General features: G+C 44.7%; 2 protein-coding genes across 6 annotated transcripts; one reads left to right on the top strand and one right to left on the bottom strand.

Annotated features, from left to right (window-relative positions):
• Window positions 1–8,684: 8,684 nt before the first annotated feature.
• Window positions 8,685–11,498, top strand: LOC119135145 (G-protein coupled receptor 26-like). 2 transcript variants are annotated; one of them, XM_037272515.1, is made up of 4 exons: window positions 8,685–8,925; window positions 9,145–9,656; window positions 9,729–9,842; window positions 10,724–11,498. In XM_037272515.1, exons 2-4 carry the CDS (start codon window positions 9,157–9,159, stop codon window positions 11,010–11,012), a joined length of 903 nt encoding a protein of 300 aa, XP_037128410.1. In that variant the 5' UTR covers window positions 8,685–8,925; window positions 9,145–9,156; the 3' UTR covers window positions 11,013–11,498. The 2 variants fall into 2 exon arrangements, with proteins under 2 accessions (XP_037128410.1, XP_037128409.1); XM_037272514.1 differs by having other exon boundaries at window positions 8,685–9,656.
• A 4,160-nt stretch (window positions 11,499–15,658) lies between these two features.
• On the bottom strand, window positions 15,659–22,402 carry LOC119135056 (carbohydrate sulfotransferase 15-like). Of its 4 annotated transcripts, none has more exons than XM_037272381.1 (9): window positions 22,176–22,401; window positions 20,151–20,211; window positions 17,793–18,212; window positions 17,306–17,639; window positions 17,096–17,242; window positions 16,611–16,767; window positions 16,374–16,530; window positions 16,034–16,181; window positions 15,659–15,946 (listed from the first exon to the last, which is right to left on the bottom strand). In XM_037272381.1, exons 3-9 carry the CDS (start codon window positions 18,156–18,158, stop codon window positions 15,756–15,758), a joined length of 1,500 nt encoding a protein of 499 aa, XP_037128276.1. In that variant the 5' UTR covers window positions 18,159–18,212; window positions 20,151–20,211; window positions 22,176–22,401; the 3' UTR covers window positions 15,659–15,755. The 4 variants fall into 4 exon arrangements, with proteins under 4 accessions (XP_037128276.1, XP_037128275.1, XP_037128277.1 ...); XM_037272380.1 differs by having other exon boundaries at window positions 20,155–20,211; window positions 22,176–22,400; XM_037272383.1 differs by having other exon boundaries at window positions 15,779–15,946; window positions 16,038–16,181; window positions 20,155–20,211; window positions 22,176–22,402.
• Between the last annotated feature and the right edge of the window lie 22 nt (window positions 22,403–22,424).

The raw sequence follows: 22,424 nt of genomic DNA, 5'->3' as shown, positions 1-22,424 counted from the left end.
TTTTAGCAATTGTATAAGATAGGTGACATATTTAAAAAATTTACTTGTTGGATTGTAATGGAAGTAAAATGACCACCATGTCCAGCAGGTTGAAAAAGGATCAATGTTGTATTTCTGCCCTCTGCTGGACTTGAGAAAAATCTCACTGCCTCAGAAAAGAAAGTACTGGATGCTTACGTAAGAGCAGATGCAGCCGTAATTTGCTCATCCAATCTCGACTTTCCAATGTGTGTAAACGCGTCTGGGAAGCGGCTCATATTAGCACGCCTTCGGTGAGGACGAGCAGACGAGCTCAAGCCGAAGCCGCCAAGCGGCAGCACAAAGGCCCTCTGAAGCCATGCGGGCGCAGAGTTGGGGGGTCAGTCGAGGAAGATGAGGACGGTCCTGTTTAATAGAAACAAATTGCTCTCCACTTCCCAGTGACACAGATAGCGGCTCATTTGTGCCTGCTGCTCTTTGTGGGGAACAACAGAAAGGAAATGTCCTCATCCTGGCCGGGGATAAAGTTCGGGGCTTTTTGTTACACGTCAGTTACCTTAGCCTCGCTGCCCCCCTCCACCCCCCCACTCGAACAAGCACAGCGGTTAAGTAGTTCAGGTGCCTGCTACATTCTGTTAGATTAAAGGTCCGCGCTCCCGAGCTCGAGTTGAATTGCCTCAGCTGGAGACGGCGGCCGGAGCGGCGCGGTTGCAAGGCCGTGCGGCATGAATGGACACCTTGTGTGCGCTCACAGAGGCAAAACGCTTCGGTCGGTGGGGGGTGGGGGGCCTATAGTTGAGGGGAAATGAGAGGGAGGGGAGCCCTCACCCCTACTTACCCTCACGCTATCTCTTCAAGCGCCTTTCCACCTGCAAAGTGGAAAGCGGAAGGCTTGTTTGCGACAAGGGCAGGTGGGCAGATCTTAAAAGATCTGGAAACACAAATATGCTTTGCCCCTGTGTAACATGGATGGGGGGGGGGGGGGACACAAAGCACACATGAGATGGGATGGGGGACGGGGGGGTGCTCTGTGTAACTTTGCGCCAATGTGCACCTGTGCTGCCCACTCACTTACACAGCGGCAGTCGGTGCGGAGAGCGAGCGGAGTGCAAAACAAAAAGTCATTGTCATCCGACACACCGGGCAGACTAAGGCTGAATGATTTTGAAAATTATCTAATTGCATTTTTTCTAACTCAATATTGCGATTGAGATTTAATATGCAATAATTTTATTATTATTAGTTTTTTATAGTTATTTATTTTTATTATTTTTTAATTATTATTTTATAGTATTTTTTTTAACAAACAAGCAGTATGTTTTCTGTATTACAAGAAACAATACAGAAATTAAAAGAGTTAGTTTCGAGTTCACTTTTTCAGCGGCGATCCGTTCAGATCTCAATTTGAAAGCGGTCAAGCGGGGATACACAACACAGTTTGAACATGTCCCGACCTCCCCAAAGACCAGGGGAGGGGGTCAAGTACAAGAGTCAAAGGTCATGTCTGGCCCACAGGGTTGGATTCCAGGTAAGGAGGAAGCAACTTCTCAATGGCCCCCCCAATTTCAAGGAGAGGGGGGGTTGACCTTTAGCCAACTCAACAAAACATTCATCCCTGTTTATTTTCTTTGCTTTCATGTTCAAGCACTTGGCTTTGGCGATAATAGCAAGTGGCGGGATGGCCAAAAAAAAAAAAACTAAACAGCATCCAAGACAAGGTAAAAAATGTGGCATCTTAATTTTGTGCCGTGCTCGGCGCGGCTTAAAGAAAGCGATACTCCTGCGACTACTTGAGCGGATGATTGTGTTACCTTTACAATCGGGCTTCTCCTCCTTCCTGTTTTGTACTCGAGGAATGCCTGATAAAAGTATCCTCACCGCCACGGCGGTCTTCCACCTGCCGAGGCGAGGAAAGGGCCACCGCCGTCCCCGGGTCAGAAGTGAAACGCGCTCCGCTGGGAATCTGAACAAAAGGTCACAAGTGGAGAGAAAAGTTAAAAAGATGCAAACGACTCGCCATGTCTCGGTTGTTGACGTTTGATGCTAGCTTGAAACAATAGCCGCCATTCATTCATTCGTTCATTGGAGGCCGCGCTTGTCAGCGCGCTGCTACATATTTCTGTTCTTCCTTTAAATTGTGTTTCAGTCTGTCCAGGAGGGAAGGCAATTTATCTGTCATGGCCTCCAAAAGAGCCCCCCCTCCCCCCACCTTTGAGAGTATTATACTGACAGCAGCGTTATTAGCCACAAGGGAAAGCGGCCGCCGCATGAATTTGCCCACTGTTCACCTCCGGGCCTTTGCCAAACCTCTTTTTACAATAGCGCTGATGCTTGGGAGATTTTCCTTTCAGTTATTAATTTGATAAATATATTAATTATGAGCCCGGGATGACAGTCCAATCAGATTGTCAGGCGCCCTGTCACGGGCCTCCAACCCCCACTTTGGTGATAAGTTCTCAGGTTTCCAGAGCTGTCATCCAGGGGGCTTTGAGTCTCTTATCAAGGCCGGGGCCCATTCCCGGGATAATTTCCTGTGTGTCATAATTAAATGGTGGCCCTCTGACGGTGAGTGCCTCGCAGTTAAAAGCTGGAATCTCTTGACATCTGTCCTGGTGGAGCCACGTGAGGCTCGGGCTCTTTTATGGCCGCTTGAAATGATTGCATTATTGCTCCATGTTTGGCCGCATATATTTTCAGCAGTTCATTCGGGGTTTTTTTTTATGCTTATCATTTTCAGGCTCACTGATGGTTGAGCATTTTAATAACAAAAATAAGCACTTTTTCAAATGAATTTTGTGTATAAAAAACGGGGGCAAAAATTGGGAGGGGTCTGTCTCAATTCTTTTTTTCAAAGTTGCTAAAATAGTCCCATTTGGACCATAGATGAAAACATAAAAGTGTTTTTCAGTGTGTTAATTTTCAGTGAATTCAATGAATTGGGGTTTGGGTTCAAGCTGTGCTAACAGTTTTTTGTCCAAGAGTGCTAGGAAACCTTCCATGTCTATAATAGGGCCCTCAGCCAAAACCAGAAAAAAAAAAAAAACAAGAGCCTCTTTTTGCCATATCTGAGTCAAGCAAGTTAATTTCCACTTGTGTCAACAGCGCTGCGCAGACACTGTCGACCCATTGTGTGTCTTTCGTATCATCCTCCATTTTTCTGGCCCCAAGAATGAAAAATATTCAGGTGTCTTTTGATGTGCCCGATCAAGTTGAAACGCTATTTGATCTTATTTCTGCTCTACCGGAGATTCAGCCTCACCTTGAGGAATGCTTGTTTGTTTGGAGAGGACACGCCGCACGTTCGGGACAACTGAAGCGAGGCCAAAGCGGAGAATTTCGTTGACAGCGGCTTCTATCTACCAATCTCCCTGTGGATATTGTTGCGCTACTGGCGGACAGACTGACGGACATCGTCTGTCAGCAGCTTATCATTTCCAATTAAAGCCTTTCATCTAAACATACAGTCAACTCCTTGGCAAAAAAAAAAGACCTGAACAACCCGTTATTAGTCGTTTTCAACAGGTGCCCATCTTTTCAACCTCAGGCCGGTAACAGGGGGTCCGGACAATCGTTTCAAGTCTTAAGGTTCTTCAACTATCTCCATCCAAAAAAGTCACAATGTCAGTCGTCGGTGGTGGTCACATTCTGTTTAGAGATACACTTTCAAAACGTTTTTTTTTTTTTTTGCTGTCCACGAGAACACGTGTTCCTGCACAAGGGTCTTTTTGTCCGGGCTGTTTCGTCCAGAATGGCATCGTTCCGATGCCGTCACTGAGTCGCTTATGCGTGAGATGCAAAGGAATGCGTTTCCTCTGATATTTATAGCTTGGCTTTAGAAAATATATTTGTAAGACCAGTCCCAGAACATTTTATTCCAGGCAAGTTTCAGAAAGTTGTTTTCGTTGTGTAGGAATTGAAGTCAAGTGCTTTGACCTCCAACAAACCAGTCTGCGCTTGTTGCAAAACGCTTACAACAAGCATTGTTGCGCCCTCTTGTGGTGGCAGCGCGCACTACAAGAACACCTGCAGATGCTGTAACGGAGTCTTCTAGTCTTACAAAGAAGGTTTTAAGTGCAATTCAATTCACAATTCCCGTCGAAATGTAGCCACTCGAACTTCCTGCTCTAAAAGAAAAATGTACAGATTGACTGGCTTCCCGTCTGTTTAATCTGATTTTAATCGGGACATAATAGTTGATTTCTTCCGGGCTGCGGGAGCGTTTTCATAAGATACAGAGGTTGCACTTTGAAAATGCACAGGGTGTTATTGGACCACCTGAACGAGCGGTAAAGGAACACCTTCAGAAACACGAGGATAATCCCGCAGCTTTGAATGCTATGACAGATTTAGCTAAAGGCTTCATTTGATAAACGGGGAAAAGAAGTCAATTGGCCATGGAGCGTGAAGTGGCACACAAGGCTCCTTTTATATCGCCGTGCCGCTCGCTTCGTCTGAGATACCTCGGCATGGACTTTGAAGAAACACACACTTGTGACAATCGCTGGAAGATTTGGTGTTTAAACAAATTATGATTTTTTTTTTTCTCCTCTGAAAATGTTGAAAGCTTTCTCGTCCGGATCCCTTTCGGTTTCATGTCTCCAAGTAAAGGTCACCTGGACCGGGTGCTTGCCCTCCACTTGACTTCCTTCCGACACACTGCGGCGGTTCAAGCAGATTTTGTGCTGAGCCGGTCTGACTGTGTGTCGTCTATGCATGAACAAACCCCCCCCAAAAAAATAGCTTAAAGGGGGCTAAACAAGTCTGAAAGACTTAGAAGCATGCTTGTTTATCATTAACAGCTTTCCCATTTCGACATCATCAAAGGTTGCCAGCCACGTCTGTTTTGGACGGACGGCACTTGGCTAGTAAGCAGATTAACTGTTACACCAAATAAACACGCTGACTTTTTTGGTTTGTTTGTGATTCTTGACCTCGAGCCGCAAGTTAACCACGCGGCCATTAGAGCTGCACTTTTTAACCTCGACATCTTTTGTACTCGGTTATTGCTTAGTGCAATATCGAACAAAATATTCATCTGCTGCTAAGATTCGTGACTATATTGATACACCTTCTGTGTATTTTAATGACCGAGATAGAATTCACAATGGTGGCTAATCCCCAGCCCATAGCCGGAGGCCGCACAAAGCAGCATAAGCTCCCCTGACGTTCCTGCTATCACCTGCCTATTTCATGCCGTGCCGTGCCGTCCCTTTGGCGCTTTTCTTCCATCCACTAATCCTCTTTAAGGACATTAGCCACTAATATGTCCATTCAGGAGGTATAAAAGGCCCGGCTATCTTTTTACCGCCGTCGGCAGTACGCTCAACCACCCCATTAAAGGAGGAAGGCAAACGAGCGGGGATATGGTGGTTTTGACCCCAAATACCACGCGGATGAAGGGGTGAGTGAGAGGCGGAGGCCTTCGAAGAGGAGCGATGATGGATGGCTGGCCTCCAATTAAATAATAAACTTCAGGTCATTTAGGAGGGCAGAGAAAAAAATATAGGAAAATGCAGAGAGTATTCTACCTTACTTATGTAAACAAACACTATGGTATTTTGCAACAGTTATTAAAAAAAAAAAAAAAATTCGAACAGAGTTGAGTTTTTTCCCTAATGAAAGAGGTCATAATTTGAAAAGAATAAAGTTGGAATATATGACAGCCAGTTTAAGGAGAATAAAGTCGTAATATTAAAACCTTGAAGACATGACTGACTAAATAGTACTGCCCAAATGTCTCCTGACTTTCACAAATCTGGCACATTAAATCAAGCCGAAGGCATGTTTAGTGAGTGTGCTCCCTGAGCAACAACGCTGACTTGTTTTTGCGGCCTGGAGGCAGGGCAGTTGTTCATTTCACTGCTCATGACTGACCTGAACATCACTTGAATGGCACGTCATCACTAATGTGTGCTGACAGCGCCGACAGCGCAACACAAGCCACAGCTTCCAACTGCAGTGAGAGCAAAAAGATGGCTGAGCGCACCCTCTTGTGGTTACATCGCAAAACACCACTGCAGCTTTTATTTTATTCTGTCCACTAGAGGGAGGCACCTGATCAGAAATAGTCAGCTACTGACTTCATTATTGCTTCCTCCGTGGTCAAGCAAAAGCAAATGTTTAAAAATGTCTTATTTCGATTCAACACAAAAATGATCAGTCTGTTTTCATAGAAAACTCCAGAAATAGTTCGTGGAAAGTGAAAGAAAATCAGAAGCATGTAGGACTTATTATTTATCTCCTAATATAGATTAAAAGACGCCCTGCGCTTACAATTGCTCAAACAAATTCATTGAGTAACGGCCGACATGTCAATTTATGAATCACGACATGGTCAAACACACATGTGTGTGAGTGTGTGTGGATGCGACCGGGCAAGGCCCAAATAATAATGCGAGACGACAGCCAGTTGGGTCTGCGGCCACGCGTGTTTTTATCGAGCCACTGGCGTGAGTCATTCATGGCCGCTCGCTCGATGCCTTTCTTTTGGGTCCCGTACATGAGGACATTTCGCTGACTAACTTGTTCCTCTTTCCTCGGGGAGAAATTGCATTTTGGGCTTTTTAGAAACAGTCACTTGGGAAGCTACCATTGAAAATTTTCTTATTGGTGAACCATAATGGATCATCCTCATCTACTACAACTGGAGCACTTTTTATACAAACACATTGCATACACAATGTAAATTTGGATAAACTTAAATGGAAACAACATTAAAGTACATTGAGGGACAAATGAGACATAATTGGACGTTTCAAGACCTATCACAAACATGGCTGTACACACGCCGCATGGCATTAATTATCAAAGCAGAGTCAATACAAGATACGTAACTGAGTAAATTAAACAGTTTGAAATGTTCTCACCAGTGTGACGTTAGTTTGAGGCATTGCGACAAAAAAAAACGTATTTTTTGCTTCGTTCAACTCGATGCTAAAGCTAGCGACGGGCCACCTGTGGATTAGCAAAATAAACGACGTCTATGTGACGTCATCGTCTGAAATAATTTGATTGGTCAAAGAAATCCGCATGGAAGAAAGTACGTCTCTGTGACGTCATCGTCTGAAATAATTTGATTGGTTAAAAAAAAAATCCGCATGGAAGAAATGACTGTGGTGGGCTTTATCTAATAAACTTATTTTCAAAGTAGATAATAAACCTTAGTTTGAAACTGCTTTTAATATACTGAATTATAGTTTTAATTTCATAATAAGACAAGACAGATTCACCAAAGGTCTCCTAATAAATTAGGTAGCGCTTCAACACCCTGTCTGTTCCTTCACAGTGTAAGGGACATAGTTTTTTTTTTTTTTTTAAAGTCTCTGGAATTCATTAAGAATTTTCTCTTGGCAATTCGTCATGAGTGATAATGTATTGCTGTCTAGACAGCTGAAGTATGTGACAACGTAGTTTTAATGAATAGACTGATTAGTTTTGTCCTGGCAAGCAGACAGTGTGAAATCTCCTTCAATTAAAAAAAAAATATATAGCTTTTAATTTGAAATTAATCAGAGCCAAAAATGGGTAGACTCGTTTTTCTCGCAGTTCGTTTGTGACAGTGTTAAATGAGACTACTCAGTATTCACTGAAGGATTCTGATTAAACAAGATGCTATACGGCTAACATAATGAGCATGTTCAACTCGGCTCACATGGACACACGGTTTTTGAAATCCCACAAATAATTGATGCATCCAGTATAAAGTTTTTTTTAAATTTCATATTGCTGCAGCAGCATGGCAGCAAAGCACTTAAAAATGGAGAGGATCATAAAGTATCAACGCCATACATCCTGCATCTAGCAAAATCACCATTTCTATGTTGGATGTTGTTTTTTCTGGGGGCGAGGAAAAGACCACATGAGCGTGTGCAATGTGATTCCCCATGATCCAAACTGCACAGGAGATCACAGCGAGGTTGGTCGCCATGGCCACACGTGCCCAGAAGTTGATGGCAAACGCCCACACCAGCGATTACAAAGGTTTGACGTCACACGCATGTGAAAACGTGCCATGGCATGCCCCCCCCCCCCCCCCACCCCACCAAGCTTCGCGTACTGTAGTGCCAGTGCCAAAGGCGATGCCACCAACGCAGTAGATGGAAATGTCCCCGATGAATTCAAAGTGACACATGAGACAACATTAATCAGGTCTATCGCACTGAGATGAAACTGTGGTTTGAGATCAAGTGTTGAGGCATTTTAACCCTTTACAGAGCTAGGAACCATATTTGGGAACTCGGTTTTTTTTTTTTGGCCTTAAATCCTCTGAGAGCCAGTCTAAATTTATGAACTAAGATGCAGATTTTTTGGTCGATTTTTTGTGCTCTTTCAAACATTTCGTCATTAATAAATTCATTCATCAATGTTTATAAATGAATAAATAAATAAGACCAAATTCCTGTCATGGTAAAATTCACAGCACTGTACAATAATTGCAAAAAGTTACTCTTTCAAAGCGTCAAAGGTTTGGAGATTTTGGTTTCACTGTACTTTCTGATTGTTTTGCTTTCTTCCTTTTTTTTCCACGAAGGATTTGCAGAAAACATGAGCAAACCTCTCAGAGTTCTTCAATTCCAACAATAACAAAGAAAGTGCCATAATGGTTAAGTCACTCATGTTTGGTGGGGTGTTTTTTTTTTTAAAGTACAGCTCCGCTGACGTTGTACGTGACATCAGCCCGCAGCCACGCAGTAGTGCGTCTGCTGCTATTTATTTCCCATGCCAAATCAAATGGGTCTATTTTTAAATACAGGGGGATGCTCTGTCCTGTGATGCACTGACGGAAAAGACGCGCTCACTCGCTGGCAGAAAGAGATGCTTGGAGTACTTTTTTCTGTTCGAAGGATGCTTTTTGCGTCGATGCAAATTTGCGCATGAGCCAGCGGGATCCAGTCAAAGCTTGGGAAGCCTCAGCCAGCTCGTTCCTGGGAGTTCAGTGCGCACGATGTGAGTATTGAGCCGACGGCAGAGCGGAGCGAGGTTCGAGGAGGAGGCAGCACCATGCACGTCGCGGACGCGGCGTGCGCCGCGTTGTTGCTGGCGATCATCGCGGTGTCGCTGCTGTCCAACCTTCTGGTGCTGATCTGCTTCGTGCACAACGCGGAGATCCGCAAGCAAGCCCCTGCTCTCTTCATCCTCAACTTGACCTTCTGCAACCTGTTGCAGAGCGTCTCCAACATGCCCCTCACCTTGGCGGGGCTCCTCATGTCCAGCCAGCAGCAGCGCGGAGGAGGAAGTCTGTGCCAGACAGCGGGCTTTCTGGATACCTTCCTCACCACCAACTCCATGCTGACCATGGCGGCGCTCAGCATCGACCGATGGGTAGCGGTGGTCTTCCCCCTCAGCTACCACTCCAGGGTGCGACACCGGGACGCGGTGGCGGCGCTGGGCTACACCTGGGCGCACTCGCTGTGCTTCTCCACCGCCGCCTCCTGCTGCTCGTGGGTGGGCTACCATCAGCTGTACGCATCGTGCACCCTGCGCGGCGCCAGGGCCAAGGGGGGCGGCCTGCACTTTGTCGTCTTCACCGTGGCCCTGCATGGGCTCAGCTTTCTGCTCGCCCTCGTGGCCATGTGCGTGACCTACTTGAAAGTGCTCCAAGTGGCCAGGTTCCACTGCAAGCGTATCGACATCATCACCATGCAGACCCTGCTGCTACTTGTCGATATCCATCCCAGGTTAAGAGACTTTGAACCGAAATAATTCTCCTTCCTTACCTACATTGCTTCATCACCTGATTTACTCTGCAGTGTTCGTCAGAAGTGCCTGGACGAGCAGAAGCAAAGGAGGCAGCGGTCCACCAACAAGATCAGCACGTTTATCGGTACATTTGTGCTGTGCTTCACCCCGTACGTCATCACCAGGTGAGAAAAATCGATGTCACAACAAGTTAAGAGTGGTTGACTTTCCCTTTAAGGCGCTCAATTCAAACTGACTTGAGACTATGGAGCATAATCACTGGAATCACCGATCAGAATTGATAAGGACCGATTAAGCTCCGATAACGCCAATGGCTACTCACGGCCACCAGAATAGCGCTTTACTTGGATTCAAATTGAATTTACGAGGCTCTCCTTCTTGTGCTGATACCTGATCCCGTCATAGGGACAATAAGATCTCACTCTCCCCCCCATCGATCTTCTCGGCACGCTTAATCCTTGCCGGGGTGGATGAAAGTCGGCTAGCAAATGAGTCAGCCTGGCAATCGGTAGCGTTCATTAGCACTTGGCCGCGTGCATTAGCGCCGGCGACCTGTCACAAGCTGCTAGATTGGGTGGGATGGAAATAGCCGTCCGGCAGAACGGAGGAGCTTCGAGTAATTAAGAGGACAGATTAGCCGGCAAACAATGCGTCTGCTTGTTCCTCACATTTGAACGCATTACGACGAGCTGACATTTGCAGACATTGTCATGACACTTCAATGGATAGATTGCCACTGGGCGGCTAATTTGAGTCTTTCATGCTAATTAAACTCATCCAATAGTAGGAAATGTCAAATACAAGCCTTTCCTGTACTGATCTTCTTTATCCTCAGCATAGAACGACTAATATTAGTGCCGCACTGATGAGCTGAGAGAAGAATTGAATATCTGTCTGTCTTATAACTGCCCCCAGGGGGCGTAAATGAGCAAACTAGAAAGTCACTGAGTTGAGTATTTTTTCACTCAAGTATTAAGCCACAACTGCCTGATACTTTTCCATCTGCTCTTCCCGTTTGACTATTTTCTCACTCTATTCGCGACAGATTGGTCGAGCTGTTCTCCCCGGAGCACGTCAATGCTCACTGGGGGGTGCTGTCCAAATGTCTGATGTACGGCAAAGCGGCCAGCGACCCCTTCGTCTACTCGCTGCTCCGCCACCAGTACAGAAAAACCTGCGGCCTCCTAGCTCGGAAGATCCTTGGCAGGAACCGGCGGGACTCCTCATCACCCGCGTTGAAGGCCAACGCCAGGAGGAACCAAGACGCCCAGCTCGCCGCCAGCGCTACCGGTGATCGCAGCCAAGCGGCCGGCAGCAAGCCATCTCTTGGCTAGTGAAGCAGAAAGCGTGATTGTATTTTCTGGAAATGTCTCGGTGGTTGCTTTTGAGGAAGCTATGGTGGCCATGAGTCACCCAACTGCGATTAAAATTGAAGCATAACCTCAATGGAAATCCCGGATTAGACGCGGATTTTGTCAAACGTGCTGTATTGTGCACATGACGCAAGTTAATTTCTGACGACGGAGCTGTCAGGCACCGGTCGGAAAGTGCCTTGCGGAGAATGAACTCTCATTTCATCAAAACCTTTGGGAACCTTTTGCTATTTGTGGGAAGACGTCATGCAGGGTACAAGCATGTGAGTCGTTTTAATGTTGGGTTAAACACGGTACGGTGTGTAGCAAGGATCCATTCTACCTCGTGAGTCGTGTGACAAATCGGAATGTGGACTACCAAGCGTTTCCATTTATTTATTTTTTATCAGATTGTGTGTGATGTTTGTGCGTTTACGTGTCAATAAAGTCTGTGCGTTGCAAACTAAATGTGCCATAAATGCGTACGACACACAAAACTCGTTCGGTGGAAATAATTAAATCTTCAGTTATTTTTTTTTATCTTGGGTCAGGAAATGAAATCTCAATTAGCTTTTGTGTTGACCAGAACATTTTCACATGTACGCTTGTTGTGGTGGCAAATGTTCGCTGGAGCAAACTGCGTGAATAACACCTTGAATCTCCCACACTGATTACGAAAGAAAAGGTCTAATGAATAGTGGTCTCCACCCACTGCCTCTGCCACTGCTGCTGATGTGGCAGCGGGACAAAGACTTTTAATATAGCAGCAGTGTTTGCTTAAAAATGGTCTTGATTGCAGAGTGCGAAAAAAGAAGAAGAAGAAAAAACAATAGAGAGACTCTACACCTTCCCACTCATCATCATCATCCTCGATGAACTTCTGGCTTGAAGATGAAGTCATGCTGATCTTGCTGCTGCATTCTGGAAATAGTGAAGGTGCTTAATAGAAAATAGGACTTTTCGTTTCAAATAACTGCGCTGTAGCATTTCCGATAAAGGAATGCCAGAATGTCTTGCAACTCGTGGGAATGTCGGAGTCGTATGTCAAAGTACCCCCCCCCCCCCCTCCTCCTCCTCCTCCCATCACAGCTCATAATAACAAGAATCAGAACAGATTGTCTATTTCTGTAGCGGAATGCTCTGCTTGTTTTTGCTTCTGGCGCTTGATTTTTTTTTCGAGAACTCCCTGCAGATGAAAAGTGGCTCTCCCATAAATTTTGTTTTTAGAGGCTTCGGATTACAATAACTTAATTATCTTGAGCTTCACGCCTCGTTAGACGCATTTTTGTCTTGCAGCCGGCAAAAGTGAGAATGGCGGCTTTAAATTTTCTTGTATGTTTGTCTTATTATGACTTACATGAAGCGCATTTGAGGAGCAATTTATGAAGAAATGTTGTATCGTGTATTATGTAGCCTCACCCCTGCGGCACTAAGAAATGCTGCTGCTGCTGTCATGCAATTAGCATGCTGGCTCACCAACCAGGCCTGATTGAACAGTTCACACAAGGCGCAGATTCACAAAGATGCCCCCGCCCTCATTAATACAACATCGCATGCAGACCTCCCACTCACTCTGACATGTAATCAAAGGATGTGTTTTTCCCCCTTTGGCCTGGTGCAAGTAGTCTATAAAGCGAGCCTGTCTTCTCGCCACAAATCAAAACGTGTGACATGCTATACGACTTTATATCCACTTTTCCCATTACGTTTCCGTCAAAAGTGATGTGAGATAAAACGGTGTCAAGAAGGGGGGGGAGGCACCCTGACAGTTATCTGACACATAATTGAGACCAGAGAGGGTCGCATCATAACTGACAGAGAAAGGATTTTTTTTTTTATATCAACAGGTGAGGAAGCGTCTTATCCTCCGTGGGCCACGCTACACTGAATTTCGGAAAAGCCATGCTTAGTGGTGTATTTTATGAGAATCTGTGGATTATTGGTTGTGGCCTTTTTTACCACAGGACTCAACTGAAGCCAGGTCACAATGAGCAGCAGTCGGGCAGCACATAAATAAATTCTTAATAAAAGAGGCTTCAGGGGGTTTATTGCCACACAGTGTTGAAGTTTGCTGTCGAGCAAAAAATAGATTTTCACATTATTAAACTCAGCTCTGCCTTATGGAAGCCCCCACTAGCTTGATGCTAACTAATAATGTAAAACACTATTAACAGGCTAGCAATTAGCATCTCTAGTCAGATGCCCCCACTAGCTTAATGCTAACACGAAATGTGAAAACACAATTAACAGGCTACCAATTAGCATCTCTAGTCAGATGCCCCCACTAGCTTAATGCTACACATAATGTAAAATGCCATTAACAGGCTAGACATTAACATTTGTAGTCGCGGTGTTATAACCTTTTAAGCGACGAATATTTGAACAAGAAGTCGACCATTTTGACTTGAATCGAATTGAATTCCAAAAGGAGTCAACACAAAATTCCAAAGCTTTGTTTTTATGCCAGTGGGTGAAGGTGGTGCCTACATAACCTAAAATTTCGATCATTAAATAGATTCCCCACCATAAGACAGATGAGGTTCAGGCTAAAAAAGTCGAGAGTATCAATGTTGTATTCAGTCAGTAACACCGAGCACGCGCGCAATGCAACAATACATCGTGAGCCGATTATCGGGGAACCATCGGGGAGGGATTGGGAATCTATGGTGACACAACAGAGCCCCTTGGATATTGTTTCAGTCGGTCAAGAGCTCTCAGCTTAGCGGGAATCCATCAGGATGTTTGATTGAAAGACACCTCAGCGCTGAATGAGAAGGTTAAACCTACGATTGAGCTCGCGAGCTGCTTTCAAAAAGAAGAATTACTAATCACCAGGAGGACTGCTCACTGGTCTGTTCAATGTCCTGCACATAAAAGATGTCAATAAGTACTTAAAATAACTGGAAACGAGATGAGGAATTAGCAGGGAATGAATGAGACTAGATTTGAGTTTTGATGTGAAAAAAAGTTTAACCTTGACCAAAACAGATTTTACCATGTTTGATAGATTTCTTTTCTAAATTAAAATCAACATGTGTTTAACTAATTCAGTATACAGCCTTACTCATCTATAAGAGGGTGTGCAAACTTGTGCAATCACATGATATCAGTTATTTGCCCTCTCAAGAATATTTTTTTCCAGTTGAGTGATGAATAAATTTTAGCTTCTATTTTTTATACATCACAAAAGGTGACATTTGTGGTGGGGTGTGTACACATATTTTGTCTTGCTTTTTGTGTGAGGCCACATCTGGAAATAGAAACACGGAATAATGTCGGCGGTTCATGCGGGCAGAAGAAAAACAACATCATCATCATCACCTGCTGTGAAGCAGCAAGCCTCCTTCTATTGGTCCACTGCTCACATTTCACACTCATTAAGCGGCAGATGATACAAGTGTGTGTGCGCACACACGTTCGTGTAGCAGATCATTTCAGCCAATCAGGTGCCTGCGAGCATAAAAACAGCCACTTCTAAGAACAACCAAGACGTTTTTTGAGTATATGAAATTGTGAAAAGTAATGAGAATACTCGCCTTATCATCACGAATGTTTCCTTGTGTCCTTTCGCTGCTGTGTGGGGCACAAATGTTAATGCCCCCCCTGCAAAATCCGCCTAGCGACAAGCTGGCAAACAAGTGTCCCTGCTCCTTAGAAGTTTTAAATCAGCTTTAGATGCCACAAGGTGGTGGCAAAGAGCTACTTTTCCATGAGTCAGGGCTACAGTCTTTCCGAAAATTAAATCAGGGGTCACTGAGGAACCAGGTAGGACCGCAAGAGTAGCCCTCAGTGATGGGACATTGTGATTTTTTTCGGAGATTATTTGCAAAACTATCATTGATATTAAGTATAAAACATATTGCATATTTATAGTTATTTGTCATAACCCAGGAAGCACCTCTCTGTTTCAAAACGATTGGTGAGCCCTGTTCTAAATGAAGCTGCTTCCCTCGGTCTCCTTGGCAACAGGATGCCGCAAGATGGAGCGAAAGCAATTCTTTTGACAACAGCCCCAAAAAACCCGGCAGAATGGGGCCGAACTATTAAGTGGTGTAGCTCAAAGGGTCACCTTATCAGTTTGTCACAACGCTTGACAACCTTTGAGGAGGACATCTAGTCAATACCAGCCAGTGATGACGATTGCTTGTCAATGCTGATTTTCTTCCTTGGCTGATGACAAACTGGTAATTGTCACTTTAGAAGCCTTAATGGAGGAGACATTTAATTGAGGTCTAATTAAATTGACTCCTATGTGCAGTTTAAAAGCTATACGGACTCTTATCAACTTTTTCTATCGCATCACGAAGCACTCACACGTCCATTATTTTCAGCTCCTAAATGATCGTGGGCCAGTTGAGATAATTGAGGAAAATTCATCTCACGGGGTCGGACTCATATTCCCCGCTGCCCTCCATTCCGCCCTGTTAGATTTAATTGCGGTGAATGCATTAGTTCCACACTCACCGGACACAACATTAGGTACGCCTTCATTAATCTAACTCCATCTTGGAATTATTGGTTAAGGGATTCAGAAGTGTAACTGGAAACATTTAGGTAAAGTGTGAGTATTTTGGAGCTTCTACTGCTTGACATCACCACACACCATAGTCGGGCTGACTTGTTTTTCCAGTCATGTTTATAAAAAATTTTTTTAGGACAAAAGAAATAAATAAGACATTTAAATCAAACACACATCACCCAAGTGTCTTTTTCAAAAGTAGGAGGTCATGTGTTACTCCACAGGAAGGCCTGGTTGTCCAGCACGGTGGCCAGCTTTGTGTTGAACGCTTGGTGGAATTCCCACAGAAGGTTCCGAGTGGACGGCAGCATGGGGCCCAGGCTCCTGTCGGCCGCGCGTCGGGTATTGGACAGCGGCCGCTTGGTCAGTGCCGTCTCCGCTTGCTGGGACAAAGGACCTGACCACAACGGGGAAGGCGGTAAATATTAAAAAAACTTTTGTTGTCTTTCTAATTGATTATAATTGTCATTCCAGGATTACATACCTACATTCAGAAAGTTGAACACTTTCTCTAAGGTCCCTAGAAGGTTTGCCGCGTAGTCCTCCAGCCGCAGAACCAGAATCTGCTCTCTGTGGAACACCGTCAGCCAGTCCAGCAGGAAGACGATATATATGCCCAGATTCAGTCTGACCTGCGTGGAAGCAAAATGATGCTATTAGAGGCCTTGAAAGATTTCGGTTACGTTATTAGTTTTCTAAATGGAAATAAAAAAGCTTGAACTTCCTGATGCACTGACAAGTAAAATCCGCTAGGAGGAGCCATAATTCAAAACTAACCACTGACATGAAGTTCACGCCATAACGAAAAGTGTGATTCTGCTGACCGGCATGGAGTTGGAGAGGCCGGTGCTGTAGACGCAGGATCGAAGCGAACTCTCCGACAGGCAGGACTGGAAGAGCTGCACAGACTCAACCACCTTCTGATGGAAGTCCTCCGCTGACTTGTTGGCCGTCTTGAAGTACAAGTAGTCTGAGTATAACCTGGGGATGGAGAGCAATGTTTTATTTATAATGTTTTTATTTAGAAACATTTATCACCAAGAGGTGCTAGTTGGGGTTACCTCTCGGTGGGGTTTCGTAGCATGATGATGATTTTGGCATCGGGCTGCACCGTGTGGATAAAGTCCTGAGCCAGGAAGGGTGGCTCCGCCTCCTCCCTGTCGCCATGGAGATAGCTCCACGCTTTGTTGTCCCACATAGTGGATGCGCTGGCTTCACCTTGAAAGTCATTTCAAAATTTTTTTTTTCAGCTGTGTTTCTTTCATTTTAATGTGTAGCCGTTGAAGCTTCATCTCGAGAATAAAGTCATTTTTATGAACTCTAAAGTTGGATGGTTTTGAGTCAGCCCGACGCATCCCAGTTGCACGGAAAAGTCTGAGTTGTTCCACTGTAACCGCGAAATATTCACAATTTGATATGATTGTGTTTCCATCTGCTTGCATGTGAGCCACTTGAGTGGGATAGAGTCAAACATGAACTTTGGGAGTAATCCGAGCATTGTGTGTGTACAAAGCCCATGGCGGCGGCCACACCCGCACGTGTTCACCTGTTATGAGCTGCGCGAGGCGGTGTCGGTCTCTGGGGGAATTCCCGGCGCTTGATCCTTGGATGTTGTACGCAGCCAAATCAAACAGGTCCAGGTAATCTTCCACTGGGAAACTTTCCTGGAAGCCATCTTTGAAGCGGATGTAACCTGCAGAAACAAAACGTTTTGAAGTACAGGGTGTGAATACTTTTGCCACCTGTGGTGCCTCACCAAATCGTTTCCTCGTCCACCAGTGCGGCTCCTTCATGATGTTGAACTTGACGTCAGGATGCAGCAGCAGCCTGTGGAACAAGTCGGTGGTGCCGCACTTGGGCTGCCCGATGATGTAGAAGTACGGCAGACAGCGCAGGCGCGACAGCCCGCCGCCATTGTCGCTCCGCCGGAAAGCGGACGCCAGGCGGTCGCACACCATCTTGAAGTTCTTGGAGCGCACGGCGAACAGGTTTCCGTCGTACGGATCTCGACTCTTTTCCGCGGGAACGTCCTCGTACCAACACGGGCTTTTGACGCCTGGCAGGAAGTGACGGGGAATTGTGGAGAACAACTGTGGAGGAGATCGGTCAAACATATGGGTTTTAAATTAGTCGGAAATGATCAGACATTAAAAAAATGCATAGATCATAAAAAATACCATATTACAATTAGAATGTGTTTTAAAATAATGTGATGTGAAACCTAAATTTAGACTTGTACTCACATGGGAGTCCGTCCCGATGACGTCCTTCTCATTAGGAACCCTCCGAGCTGGGTATTCTAGTTTGGACCGGATCAACCTGGTCAACCGCTCCATGTCTATGGAATTCCTTTTCAAGGAGAGGCCCACGGCCGAAGATACCGCCACCGCCGCTGTGGTGTTGCTCGGCACGTCGGCGACTTTTAAATGATAGGGCGAGGGCGTGAGAAGAAGTCCTTTCTTGTCCCACGTCAGGACGTAGGAAGCCATGATGAGGAAGGTCAGAGTCAGACCAAGCAGGAAGACCACCGCTTGGACTTTAGAGAAGCTCCACAGGTTGAAAAGGTGCTGGTCCGACTGAGTAGTTCTGCCATGCTTGTACCACAACATGCTGAGATGAAGCAGGCATTTGGCGGGAGAAGCTCATCGATCCTTCACGGCGTTCTGCAAAGCAACGGATCATTGGAATATTTATTCTCTTGCGTGTCAATGCGAAGCTTCCTAATATTAGCGACGCGGCACGTGTGGGTGGTCGTTTTAACATAAAAGACGAGGTCAGAATAACAGTTACGCTGTAATTCAACACTGAAAACAAAACACCGATCCTCAAAGGGGGGCTGCTGCACGGCTTTATTTTTTTGAACCCGGTGAGGATCATGGTGGAGCTCATGAATGAACACCCTTGGCATATTGACACAGGTGGACAAGCAGCGCTGAGCGATAAAAAGTAAAAAAGCAAAAATTACAAGAGCGGACCCGTAACGCTGCGGAATGTACTTTTTCTTTGCAGCCGAGGAGTGTTGGAGCCCAGCCAGGAAAACATGACATCACTTAGCATGTTAGCAGTTAGGTACATTATTACGTATTGGCCAATCAGTTAAGAAAACAAGAGCCCCTCACGAACATTCTCTCACAGGGAAAGGGAAAAGGTGACTTATTTGGCAGCCCTTCATCATTTTTAATGCAAACGGTGTTCTCAGTTGAAACAGTTTGCAATCAAACAAGGTGATTTGACGCCAAGACAGTCAATCCCTATCTAGCATGGGGGGATTTTTTCCAGAACCACTCACAATAGGTGACAAAATATAGTTTTTAAAGCGTCTGCGGCATTGTTAGGCAAACCCAAAAGTTGCGAGGGCGTCAATTGCATATCACATCAGAAAATGCCGTGAACTCATCGAGATTTCAGTCGGCGACAGCTGTGATGAGTGATGTCAGTTTTGGTCCGGGCTTGTTTAATAAAGTCGACGCCAGTGCTAACAGGCAGATTGTGTGAGAAAAAAAGGTCATGAAAAGTGCACGGGTTCCAATAAAACAGCTCAGAGTCCTTCAATAGCTGCTCAACTGCTCAAGAAATTTTCATTTAAACATGACACAACAGCTAAAAGTTAGCTTCTTTTAGTTAGCGTTCTTGTCAGAGTGCCTGCAGCTGATTGCGAAAACAATTTCTATTTCTTGAGCTCGTCGTGCTCTGTTTAGCGTCACGACTAAAACATGCCCTCTGCGTTTCTATGACAATGCGCAGGTGCTTGACTCTCACGCAAAGGCATTATGTCTTCGTGTTTATAGCCGCGTAAATAAAGCGAGACCTCCTGCGAGTGTGACTTGGCTGCGGCCCAGTGGTGGGAAGAAAAACAAAGTGCAGCCCACATAAGGAAGTAAACACAATGTTTGTACAATCGGACCAAGTTGGAGCATTTTCAAACCCGTCAACAAGTTATTGATCGAAAAAGTCGTCACGGCTGAGCGCCAAACATACAAAGTCCATTTTTGGCAAATTCTGTCGACCCGGAATTGCTCCGGTGTCCTTTTTGTCGTTGATGAACGACGTCCGCATCCCAGGAATCTGACCGCTTCTAATCTGTTCAACAAACACGCTCAAAGAAAAACAAGACGATAAAAAGTCGAAGCAATGTTAAACCGCTTGTGTAAATATGACGTCTGTCTGGGGAAGCCCACCGTGCCATATGGATCACAGATGTGCTGCCGTGTCTATTTGCACACGCGTGTAGGCGTGTATGTTTTACTTTAAAGCCAATGTGACATTAATAACAAGCAGAGAACAGCTGAAGATGGATCCTACTGTGCGGCAAGTGAGGACGAGGCGGCGTAATTGCAGGTAAAAGAAGGTCATTTGGGTTTATTACCACTATTTTGGGAGATAAATGGAGCGTTAGTCAAAACCACTTTATTTGGAGAAAGTGGGGGGGGGCGTAAAATGTCTGTATTAATGTCTCAGGGCGAAAGAAAACTGCTGCCCAGTGGTCTCCCCTGCTAAATAATAAAAATAAAATAATACATCCCGCTTCTCTGTATGGCCGCATATGGTTTTTCGCAATGAAACAGCAATAAAAGTCTCGGTGAAAATAAAAGCTCAATTACTTACACATTAGCAGCAGCTCACCGGCCTCGCAGCTTCTGGCAACGGGCTTGTGGTATTTTTCTATGGGGGGGAAAAACAAAATTAAGAAAAGTCCTTCTCAGATCTCATTCAAAACTTTACTTAACTGGGCAATATCATTTTATAGAACTGGAACTAGAACAGAAGTTTTTTTTTCCTTGTTACTAGGCAGATTTCACGGGGCACAAGGTCATAGTAATGTTTCACAATGCCGTTTCTTTCATTTTGTGTTTGAATGTGAAAGCGGTGGCAGTGCTTGAACTTGGCACATGCCCGTTCTTGGTTGTTGATTATGTGAACAAAAAATAACTGTCATCACTTTCTGATGAAATCCAGGGTGCGAACATGGCATGTCGTAGCTTGATTCTGCTCACGTCGTCAACTTCTATCATGAGTCACTCCCCGCTCGTGCGCTTCAAGACACAACCCCACGTCTGCAAATGGACTAAGCACCAGGCACTGCTGTAAAGTTGATGATATCGTGAAATATTTATTTTCGCAAGCCGGTCTTTAACAAAATGGAGTCTGTGCCGTCAGTACGGACGGATCAAACTGATGGCATGCGGTTTAAAGAAAGTGGAAAGTTCTCATTTGTCATGCTGTAATTTATGGACTGCCAATCAAAAAAAAAGACGGCAGATTGATCTTGAGTTAAAAAACATACTGGGTGTTTTTTAGCAAGAACACATTTGAAAAGTCACCACGTGGAATAGAAAGGCAAATCATTGGCCATCGGGAAAATGACTTGATGGAATGATGAATGCGGATGACAATGAAAGTGCCAGTTAGTGTTTGCTAACTTGTAAATCCCAACAAATAAACGATGCCCTCTCAAAAAAGACGGTCACAAAGGGTGCCAGAACACACTCCCACATTCCCGATGCTACAACAAAAATTCTTCCTGCTCTGAAGTCTAAACAGTCAGATGGCGCTTGCTCATCCTCCTTCTCATATTTGCAGCATTACCTCAAGATTTGAGGTTGCCAAAAGAAGCATGGTTTTCACATCAAGCAAAGTTCTTCCACTATTTCAAGGTGACAGGGGGGGGGGCTTGGTAGGACAACTTGAAGTCTTCCTGCCCAGCCGACCAAATAAACCACAAGGCAGCATTCGTTCACTTTGTGAGTGTGCAGCCGTAGAAGGAATCTGTCACTGTGACTCGTCCAACTAACATGTCACGCTAGAATAAACAGGAAAAACAATCAGAAGCGCTAACTACCATCCGCGTAAATATGAATATTTATTATGTTATCGGTTCATTGTAAACTGCACGTTTGCACTCTCCACTAGGACAACATATGACACGGTGCAGCTGTTTAATGAGCTGAGGGTTGTTGTTGAGGATGATTACAACTCAACACACACTCATTAGAAGGGCTTCAGCCAACATTTAAGGGATTTCTAATCTCACAACTGGCGAGGAGTGTTAATCTCTGAGTGTTTTTTTTAAATCCTTTAGTACAGTGGCTCCCCACTATTCGTGGGAACTAGCCCAGTAGTGAATAAATCCACAAAAAGCAGGAGTGATTATAATAGACTATATCCCTAAAAATATCATCATTCCACTTTATTTTTGCCAAGGTAATCTACTTGTAAATCTGTACATATAAACTGCCTGGTATAGGAAAATAGGAATCAGATGACATTGGTAAAACAGCGCAATAGAGTTTGCTGGCAAATTTGTTTCACAAAAAAGGAATTTTATAATGAACACAGATGCAGCAGTGAAATTAATGTGTATTCAAATGCACTTAAAATAGAAGTTTTGTTGGAATTATTTCCTTTGCAAATATTTCATTAATGATAAGGGCAGTTAAGATGAAGCATTTTAAACTGTGCCTATCAACACAAGACATTATTGGCTTGAAAAACATTCTTCAAACTAGTTCTAACTAGTACTAGTTTCCATAGTCTACAGAAACAATTTCAGAAAAATTTATTATTGTTATTTTTTACAATATATAGACAATACTACTATTTTAAAATACATTAAAAACAATTCTCACAGTAGAGTTGAGCAGTTCGTCGTCGTTTCATTTGCAGCTTGCTAGACATGATCAATCAATCAGACGATCCGTGGCCATGCTAATCCAAACGGGAGAACGGCGGACGGCACAGGTGTCTTTCTGTCTGCGCGTTGGATAGAAATGAGCCCGGAGTGCGTGTTGAGCGCGGTCTGAGCTCATGATCGGTTTTGGCAGCACAAATGAGAGTTTCTGCTGCCTCCATCTGACTGCTGAAGAGAGGGGAGGCGC

The sequence above is a fragment of the Syngnathus acus genome, chromosome 15, assembly GCF_901709675.1.
Source record: "Syngnathus acus chromosome 15, fSynAcu1.2, whole genome shotgun sequence".
NCBI classification, from domain to species: domain Eukaryota; kingdom Metazoa; phylum Chordata; class Actinopteri; order Syngnathiformes; family Syngnathidae; genus Syngnathus; species Syngnathus acus.
Note: the sequence above shows the minus strand (reverse complement) of the source record. Positions and strands in the feature narration are given on the sequence as shown.